The 9931-nt window shown below is 39.8% G+C and overlaps 1 protein-coding gene across 7 annotated transcripts in view; it reads right to left on the bottom strand.

The window, feature by feature from the left end:
- Positions 1-208: 208 nt before the first annotated feature.
- NOS1 (nitric oxide synthase 1) overlaps positions 209-9931 on the bottom strand; it is a gene marked incomplete at its 3' end in the record, with an annotated part of 435619 nt that continues 425896 nt past the window's right edge. For 5 of the 7 annotated variants that reach the window (XM_082252128.1, XM_082252130.1, XM_082252132.1 and 2 more), the window contains 4 exons: positions 8731-8925; positions 6395-6516; positions 4002-4067; positions 209-945 (listed from right to left, as the gene is read on the bottom strand). In XM_082252128.1, coding sequence (XP_082108254.1) covers positions 4043-4067; positions 6395-6516; positions 8731-8925 — 342 coding nt within the window. Of the gene's footprint in view, positions 946-4001; positions 4068-6390; positions 6517-8730; positions 8926-9931 lie in introns of those variants that run through there. The other 2 variants (XM_082252133.1, XM_082252134.1) reach the window with 2 other exon arrangements.

The following is a 9931-nucleotide window of genomic DNA, read 5'->3' as shown; positions in this document are numbered from 1 at the left end:
TACCGAGACGTGAGTGGAATCTTCCAGGATACAGACTAAGTCTGTGCCACATTTAAATGGATTTAAAGACCTATATTTATGTCAGAAATCCCCTCATAGAATACGTTATTTCCAAAATATCAATGTCACTTTCAGTGAAAGTGATAGGACATTAGGAGGTGCAGCATGATCTTCTACTAGCCTTTGACATAGATATAGAACGAGGTGGTGCAGCATGATCTACTAGCCTTTGACATAGATATATAACTTGTACATATCTTTTCACTAGTGTAAATGGCACATGGGTGCCTAAGGATAATCTGTGTGGACTGAAGAGCCATAGCCATCCTATCTTCTTGCATAAACAGTAACTATTGGATCTCATTAAATAAATGGACATATTTCGGTCAAAGCAAAGCATGGCCTGAGTAAAATGACAAGATTCATGCACCAGAGAACAGTGTGATTTCTTTTGTTTTTTTGCATCTCATTATGCCGTTGATAAATTTCAAGCAAAACCATGTCAGTGTGTTTATATCTAAAAACAAATGAAATCCCATAATTACTATGGAATATATATCATTATATATATATGTCCCTCTTACACATATTTATATATCGTTATAAGCACAGGACAAAGACAGCACAGGAAAGCAGGCAGATCGGTGCTCAGTCCAATAAAAAAAGATTAACTTTGCCTCTGATGTTACAAAATCCGTCTTGTAAGGGAGGCTTTATATGAGAAGATAAAGCAAATCGGTATACGTGACTCTCCACATTGCTATACAGGTGTGGAGGAGTTGTCTTGTGTCATACATGCAGTACACACAGTTTATGTATGTCTCCACAAACAGTGTACATGCAGGTGTGATATGCCATGGCCATGTGCATGGAGTGTGGGTGCTTCTTGCGTGGCCAGGTTGTCATCTGTGGACAATGAAACATTCCAGTTATGAGCTGAATACCCTAAGAGGAAAAAAGTAAACAATGTCATGTTAACTTTTTAATTGTGTATATATAGATACATATATTTAAAACAAGCTGATTACTTTTCCCCACAAGAAACTGGTATCAACTTAAAGCGGCTCTTCCGTCATTTTTCATCTTTTTTTTTTTCTGACAGTAAATACCTTATACAGTCCACTTCCTATTTATTGTCTGGTCATTAACCTGGGCCAGTGTTTTTTTATCCTTTTTTCAGTCAAGGCACCCTTTAAAATTAAGGACAATCTCGAGGCACCTTTTAAAATTAAGGCCAATCTCGAGGCACCCTTTAAAATTATGGACAGTCTTGAGGCACTCTTTTAAATGAAGGACAATCTCAAGGCACGCTTTAAAATTATGGACAGTCTTGGGGCACCCTACCCTGAATTGTAAAAACTATTCTAATAGTTTTACATAATGCAGCAACATCCACACACGTAGGACACCCAACGCTAGAGGTACTGTTGGTACTGACTAGTATTCCTATGTTTCTCTTCTTCCTCAGTTTATCTTCATCACTTAGCTAATGAGACCCTAAAGCTGATAGAGAGGAGGCAGGGGAGGGTCAAACAAGCATACTATGCAGATGGCTGACATCCTCCTTATCAACTGATAATGTCATTGGTCATTAGCAGGTTGGCAGCTAGAAGGTCGTTGTGGTGCACAATTAAAACCTGTGACTTAGTGTAATTAGAAAGGCGGCCTTCATGCACCTGCCACCTTTTATACAATTTTTGGCCAACTTTTAGGCATTTTGCTGGGACCCCCTAAAGAAACCTCAAGGCACCACAGTTGAAAAAGACTGGCCTTGGCTAATGACATTATGCACAGCTCTCTCACTTTTGTGAGAGTTTGCCAGCAAGGGAGGGAGGGATGAGTCCTAGGAGAGCTGCTGAGCTGGTGAAGGCGGAGATAACAGGAGACTGCAGAGATCCATGAGTATCCATCAAAAGAGGAGAAATGTGCAGGCAAGCAATGGTGTGAGTGTGTCTGTCTGTATATACAGTATCTCACAAAAGTGAGTACACCCCTCACATTTTTTTAAATATTTTATTATATCTTTTCATGTGACAATGCTGAAGTAATGACACTTTGCTACAATGTAAAGTAGTGAGTGTACAGCTTGTATAACTGTGTGTAAATTTGCTGTCCTCTCAAAATAACTCAACACACAGCCAATATTGTCTAAACCGCTGGCAACAAAAGAAAGTAAAATGTCCAAGTTGGGCCCAATTAGCTATTTTCCCTCCCCGGTGTCATGTGACTTGTTAGTGTTACAAGGTCTCAGGTGTGAATGGGAAGCAGGTGTGTTAAATTTGTGTTATCGCTCTCACTCTCTCATACTGGTCACTGGAAGTTCAACATGGCACCTCATGGCAAAAACTCCCTGAGGATCTGGAAAAAAAAGAATTGTTGCTTTACATAAAGATGGCCTAGGCAATAGGAAGATTGCCAAGACCCTGAAACTGAGCTGCAGCATGGTGGCCAAGACCATACAGCAGTTTAACAGGAAAGATTCAGCTCAGAACAGGCCTCGTCATGGTCGACCAAAGGAGTTGAGTGCACGTGCTCAGTGTCATATCCAGAGATTGTCTTTGGGAAATGAGTGCTGCCAGCATTGCTGCAGAGGTTGAAGGGGTGGGGGTGGGGGGAAGGTCAGCCTGTCAATGCACAGAGCATACGCCGCACACTGCATCAAATTGGTCTGCATGGCTGTAGTCCAAGAAGGAAGCCTCTTCTAAAGATGATGCACAAGAATGCCCGCAAACAGTTTGCTAAAGACAAGCAGACTGAGGACATGGATTACTGGAACCATGTCCTGTGGTCTGGTGAGACCAAGATAAACTTATTTGGTTCGGATGAGGAGTACAAAGACAAGTGTGTCTTGCCTACAGTCAAGCATGGTGGCAGGAGTGTCATGGTCTAGGGGTGCATGAGTGAAAAAAAAAAAAGCTCCAGCTTCTCCGGATGCTTCCCGCGCTATGAGCTGTTTTGAGTTTGACAGCTCTTTTATAGGGATCTGACTTCACGAGCCGCCCCACAATGCACTGCACAGGTGCAGGGAATAAATTACATGACATCAGTAATTTATTCACTACACCTACGAATCCGCCGCTCTGACCACTTTTATGTAAAATAGGACCGCTCGCCCCATAAAAAAATACCGGGGTCATAGCAGCTATCTGTTGCCATAACCCCGGTATTTAACGTCAAAGTTGCGACGTAAAAAAAAATTGCGGCGGGTGGTCTGGAAGTGGTTAAACCAACCAGCCAACTAGAAATCAAATGTAGAAATCAGTAAACTGATGCCAGGAATCTGCAATTTTACATTCTAAAACTCTGAGACCGAATCTCTTTTAAGCCAGGTACACAGGAGGCGAAAATCATCTGGTTCAACAGGAACCGGCCCACTTCCAGTCCTTGTGTACAGTTGTCTGTTTACCAAAAGCTGGTCCAATGACTGGCTACTGTCAAACAGTCCTGCCTGCTGAAAAACCAGCATTTGATCAACTGGTCAGTGTATTCTGGTGGGCAGGGTGGGAAAGGGAGTCCCCCTGTCAGAATACATTGCTTGTGTTGATAAGGGGACCTGTCAGTTATTTTTTTCATTCAACCTGCTGGTAAAATGAAAAAAAAAAAAACTGTATGTGTGTGTATCCAACTTAAAGTGGAACAGAACTCCACCCAAAAAGGGAAGTTCTACTTCAATGCCTCCTCCCTCCTGCCTCTTTAAAATTGGCCACGCTTTTTTTTACCGGGTAGGAGGGGTAGGCAGGTACTTAGTTTTGACAGGTGCTTGCTCTCACTTATGCTTAGATTGCCTAGGTGACCTGGGGGTAGTTCCCTGGTGCCCTTACGTGTAAGCACAGCCCTGGACCCTGGGGGAGGTGAGTGTCTGTTTATTAAAAGTCAGCAGCTGGAAAGCCGCTTTAAGTTTAACGTATATGTACCCTCAACTTGTAAAACAACCCATTCAGTTTAAAATAGAAATAAAAGGCAAAACATTTGTGTATACATATAAATAACATTATAAATACCTTTGTTTCCCTTTTTTTAAGTGATCACATTCCCTCTGTTCTCAGTTGCATAAAGAGCTTAGAGACCTGGAGGAAAAACAGCAGTACACTGAACTTCCCAGTGAATGGCTGTGCGGGGGGGGTGTGTCAGGACAAGTCTAATCATTGGAGAAGAGCTAGCTAAGTTCTCAGCACAGCCAGAAAACTGACCACGCTGTGATCTCATGCATAGCATAGTCAGTTTTTAATAGGAAAGCAGAGGGATTGACAGGAACACCAGGATCTTCACACAAGGGAAGGAATACAAAGAGAACATGATACTCTTTCATACAAGTACATGGTACAGTAGGCACGTATTTAGGAATATGAAATACTGGGTTAAGATATTCTTTAAAGCGGCTCTGCTTGACAAAAAAACAATTGCAAAGCATAGCTCCTGCAACAAAAGATACTGTATACTTATGCTAAGTTGCACAGCCTTTGGCAAAGTCAGCAGTGATGAATGCCTGCATTCCCCACGATGCACTGTGGTTTCACGCAGTCGCTTCAATGTCTCTACAAAGCTCAGTAATGTTTCAGGGGCTGGTGGGAATTACCACTGATTGCTGTGGGGGATTCAGGGATTAGATATTCCTGGAAGTGATGAAGACTTTGCCAGAGGCTGTACTATTAAAAGACTGCAGAGTTTGCATTTACCATGCAGTAGTTATTCGGTGTCTTCTATTGCAGGGGAAATTTGGGGGAATTGACAAGTGAGCAGGTTTGAGCGATTTAGCCCCTTTGTTTTGTAAGTGTTCACTGTCTATGGCTTTAATTGATCGCATTTTTAAACTACCATGTTTCCTTGAAAATAAGCCCTACTCCTAAAATAAGACCTAGCATGATTTTTTTGGGGAGGGCTGCAATATAAGCCCTACTCCCAAAATAAGCCCTAGAAAGTCCTTGCAAAAATATATAATCCGGTTTGTAAAAAGAGTATATAACGTCCAACTGTCTCCATTTATAACTTTATTATCGAAAATACCTTATTTACAACCCCGCTGGGCGCTCACATATCCCGCCGGAGATCTTCTCCTCTACTCCCGGCTGACATCAGCGCTCCCTCCCTCTGCAGGGCTTGGAGCGGGGCTGACGTCAGCGGGGATCTCGGCCCCTCCCTCGGCAGTGCTCGGAGCGGGGAAGAAGAGCTCCAGCAGATCACGTGAGCGCCCAGCGGTGCTGTAAATAAGGTATTTTTGAAAATAAAGTTACAAAATGACACAATTGGACATTATATAACTTTTTTAGAGACACGCTGAACGTTATAGAATCTTTTTATAAAGTTATAAAAGGAGACACACGACATTATAGAATCTTTTTACAAAACACATTATATATTTTTACAATGACTTTAACTAAGGTTTATTTTTGGAATTAAAGATGTCATAATGCTTACTCCTGAGTGGGATAGGGGGAGAGAAGATGGGGCACAGGAACCTTTTTAAAAAACATTTTATTGTTTTTTTCGAGGTTTTTTAGAACATAGAGAGGGGTAAATGACACAGCACAAGCACTGTGCTTTCTATCATGCTTTGAAGGATCAAGATATTTTTTTTTCCAGAAGAAGATGACATGACTGTATTTGAATAAATTGAGATTATTGGACATACCATAAATAAATAAGACATCCCCTGAAAATAAGCCATGGTGTGATTTTGTAGCCAAAATGAATATGACCCGGTCCTATTTTTGGGGAAACCCAGTGGCCTATTGACTTAGCTGGCCATCTACATGTGGTGAGTGGTAGAGGTTTTTGTCATTTGAAGGAGAAATTAATGCAGTTTTAAAAAGGACATGGATGTGCTGTGTTAAAGACTGATTTTGGACACTTGCTGATTTTTATGCTGGGAAAGAAGAAGACTTTGGAAATTGCATTGCATTGATTTGCACTATCGTTGCACTAAGCAACTGATTTGCTCAGATTTTTGTATGTTCGTACAATTTTGCTATTCTTTGCAACAAAGATTGACATTTGCACACATGGGTTTGATTTTATTCGGGATTGATTTATTTTATATTTTTCATATTATTCTTGGCACTCTGTTATATATATATATATATATAATATGTATGTATGTATATATATGTATATATATATATATATATATGTGTATATATATATAACGGTGGAGATCAATAACCTGAAGTGAGATAGTATAATATGTCTGTGAGTTAAATAAGCAGCTGGGTATGGGGTTTCTAGGTTAGGAGGGCTATAGAGGATAGAAAATCAATGCAACTGATTTACCAAAGCAACTGGGGGTCTTCATTTAATGAACTGAATTAAGATTTTCAGCTCCTTTAGCTTAAGCTTAATGAGTTACTTTACTATGGAGTCTATACACCAACAACGATAATAATAGTTTTACACTTACTCATCTGAGTCTTTTTTGCTCTCTTCATTAATAAATGCAATAGATTCAGATCTGAGACGATTTGTAACTTCGTAGGTTCGCAGCGTTACTCCAAAAATATCTTCATGGTATCTATTGTCATCCTAAAATAAAGAGCAAATAATTGTGTTTCCCATAATTTATTCTATCAAAGTGTTTCTCTTTTAACCATATAAATGGGTTCAATAATGTCAATCCTCTAATTCACATATAAATATATATAAAGGTCAACTGTATACAATGTCCAGGAAAATGTACATGTACAGTATTAGGCTTATTTGATAGAGCACAGTAAAAGTGCAACCATTATGTGCAATGTGTACGAGCCAACCATAATATTACATGTGTCACATATGTATGTAGAAAAAAATGTATTTCTCAGATTAGAATTTGCTGATTGGTGGAATAGTTAATTCTACACTGGAACACTGCACTTTTCCACTAGTTCATAAAAAAAAAAAGTCTGGTATGATCATAGGACTTGCAGAACAATGTTATGCCATAGCATGCCATCTGCTGGTTGAAATAGATACTGCATGTCTTTTTTGGGGTTTAGTATTCCAAATTATATTTCGTTTTTTCCCCAGAATAATTGATACTCATCTGTACATATATTTAATTTTGTTGTTGTTTGTATGTGATCATACAAGTTAAAGGTTTGTTTATTTTCTAGCTTTCTTTCTTTCTTGTATTTAAGATCATTTGACAAATGCTTTGACTTCATAATACATATACCTTCCTTAATGTGAATGTGTTTGTATGCACAGTTCTATCCCTACTTATTAAAGGAATTGTTGTAATGTAAAGGGGTAATGTGCTCACACACACATTTTTGTAAATATTTTATTATATCTTTTCATGTGACTACACTGAAGAAATAACACTTTGCTACAATGTAAAGTAGCGAGTGTACAGCTTGTATAACAGTGTAAATTTGCTGTCCCCTCAAAATAACTCAACACACAGCCATTAATGTGTGAACCGCTGGCAACAAAAGTGAGTACACCCCTAAGTGAAAATGTCCAAATTGGGCCCAATTAGCCATTTTCCCTCCCTGATGTCATGTGATTCGTTAGTGTTACAAGGTCTCAGGTGTGAATGGGAAGCAGGTGTGCTAAATTTGGTGTTATCACTCTAACTTTCTCATACTGCTCACTGGAAGTTCAACATGGCACCTCATGGCACAGAACTCTCTGAAGATCTGAAAGAAAAGAACTGTTGCTCTACATAAAGATGGCCTAGGCTATAGGAAGATTGCCAAGACCCTGAAACTGAGCTGCAGCAAGATTATCCAGTGGTTAAATAGGACACGTTTCACTCAGAAAAGGCCTATAAATAGACATATGTGTGCTGCCAGCATTGCTGCAGAGGTTGAATGGGTGGGGGTCAGCCTGTCATATGCCCCACACTGCATGAAATTGGTCTGTATGGCTGTCGTCCCAGAAGAAAGCCTCTCCTAAAGATGATGCACAAGAAAGCCCGCAAACAGTTTGCTGAAGACAAGCAGACTAAGGACATGGATTACTGGAACCATGTCCTGTGGTCTGATGAGACCAAGATAAACTTATTTGGTTCAGATGGTGTCAATTGAATACAATTGAATGTCATAAAGAACTAGTGGAAGATGATTAGTGTCCAACACTATATCCCTTAAAAATGTCTCTTTAGTCTGTGCTAGGACAGGAATCGCTGGCAGGGAGGAGGATGTTATCCTCTGTGTATGGGACCTGGTGAAGAAGTATGGCCTCTAGCACAGGACAGTTGGTTTGTGATATGGAGAGTAATTCTGAGAGTATTGGAAGATCAGAAGTGGACAGCGGGACATGTAACCTAAACAGCAGAAGAGTGGTGGCTTTTAAGATGGGCAGTAGTAAGATCGCAGAGTAAAGTGTGGGTGGGAGAAGGGGAAATGGCAATGGGAGCACATCACTCAGGAGGTGGATGAATGAATGGCAGCATATTGTGGCCCTGAGGGGGAAGAGACAGATTGTTGGGCAATGGAAAGAGAAATGAAAAGGCAGGAGACCATTAAGCAGTAATGCACATGTACAGTAGTTGCTCAGGATTTGCTCTTCTTCTGTGGGCAGGAAACACATTACATTTGCTGAGAAGTGGATGAAGAGTTTTTGCACTAATGCAGTAAATTATACAGCATTTGCATTTCTACATTACCAGTAAGACAAGTTGGTTATTTCTCCATTATAGACAGCTTGAACTGAAATATATATATTTCTTAACAGCGATGTAAAGTAATGGATTAAGGAAGAATATAAATAGGCCACTGATGTATTGTATTACGTCTTTGCACTTGCCCTTACCCTCAGTTTGCTGATGAAGGCTCCAGCCTCTTCAGGGGTCATATTGCCACGCTGCTTCACAACGTGCTGAAGACTTTTGAGAACATCACCTGCCATAGTGACATCACCACACACATATATGTGTCCTCCCTGCTCCTTCACTGCTTTAAATGTTACGTCCGACAGCTGTTCACGTAGGATGTCCTGTACATATTTCTGTAATTCAGTGCAAGATGCTGTAAGTTTACTTAATTGAAGGATTGTAAAACAATAGTATAAATCTGTTTTATGTTATTTTCTTACTCTAAATTTGGCAATATGCTGATAGATCTTTTTCTCTCATCCTGCAGCTACACAGCTCGTGTAGACAAATCTGCAGTGCCGGCTATTTTATTTTGACAGCTGGTGCTGGCTGGATGCAAACTGGATACGAACTGTATGTGGTTGTAATTTAGCCTTCAGTTTTCTATCTAGCTCCTTTGATTTTTTCAATTGAAGTGTGCCAAGTGAGAGGGTATTGAGAGTGCCACCCACTAAGCAAATTCATCTTCTTCATCGAGAACCAGCCAAAATTTGCTCAGTGTATGGCCAGTTTTATGCATGGAACTATTGCTGAAAATTATTTCTGCTAGGTGTGCTTAGCACATTTATTTCATGTTTTATTGCATTTTGGTGAATGTGCTGTTGAATGGCCCAATCTCCTCACTGTAGTTCAGCAGATATTTTCCATGTATTACGAGGTCTATCAATTTCTGGCTTTCATAGGTTTAGCATACATTGTTGGGGTTGGTTTACTAAAGGAGTAGAGACTTTTCACTTAGCAAAGTGAATATTTAGTATATATTTGTCAAGCTGTATTCATTTCAAAGAGCCAATCCTGTGCTAGAAATTTTTTTATTTTTTTCCTTGCACATAATTGGGTATTAAAAGTGAACACAGGTAAACCTTGTTTAGTATCATTCACTTTGAAATGTGAACATATACTTTGCAAAGAGAACATTTGGTAATTGAACAGCTTCTACATCTTTAGTAAACCCATCCCACCGTTCTCAGTTATGAACACTCCTGAACTGGTAAAATAACCCTATAAGCTCTGTATAAAATTACATTTTTTTTGCTGGCTCACCCTTTGTCAGTGAGTAAATGTGCTCCTCAAACACAAACACTCTACCTCCTGTACTCACAAGTCTCTACCTCTACTAAAGGTATGGTGAGTTCTGAT

The sequence above is a fragment of the Pelophylax lessonae genome (assembly GCF_965119305.1).
Source record: "Pelophylax lessonae genome assembly, chromosome: 1".
Taxonomy (NCBI): Eukaryota; Metazoa; Chordata; class Amphibia; order Anura; family Ranidae; genus Pelophylax; species Pelophylax lessonae.
This window is presented reverse-complemented; position numbering and strand designations above follow the sequence as displayed.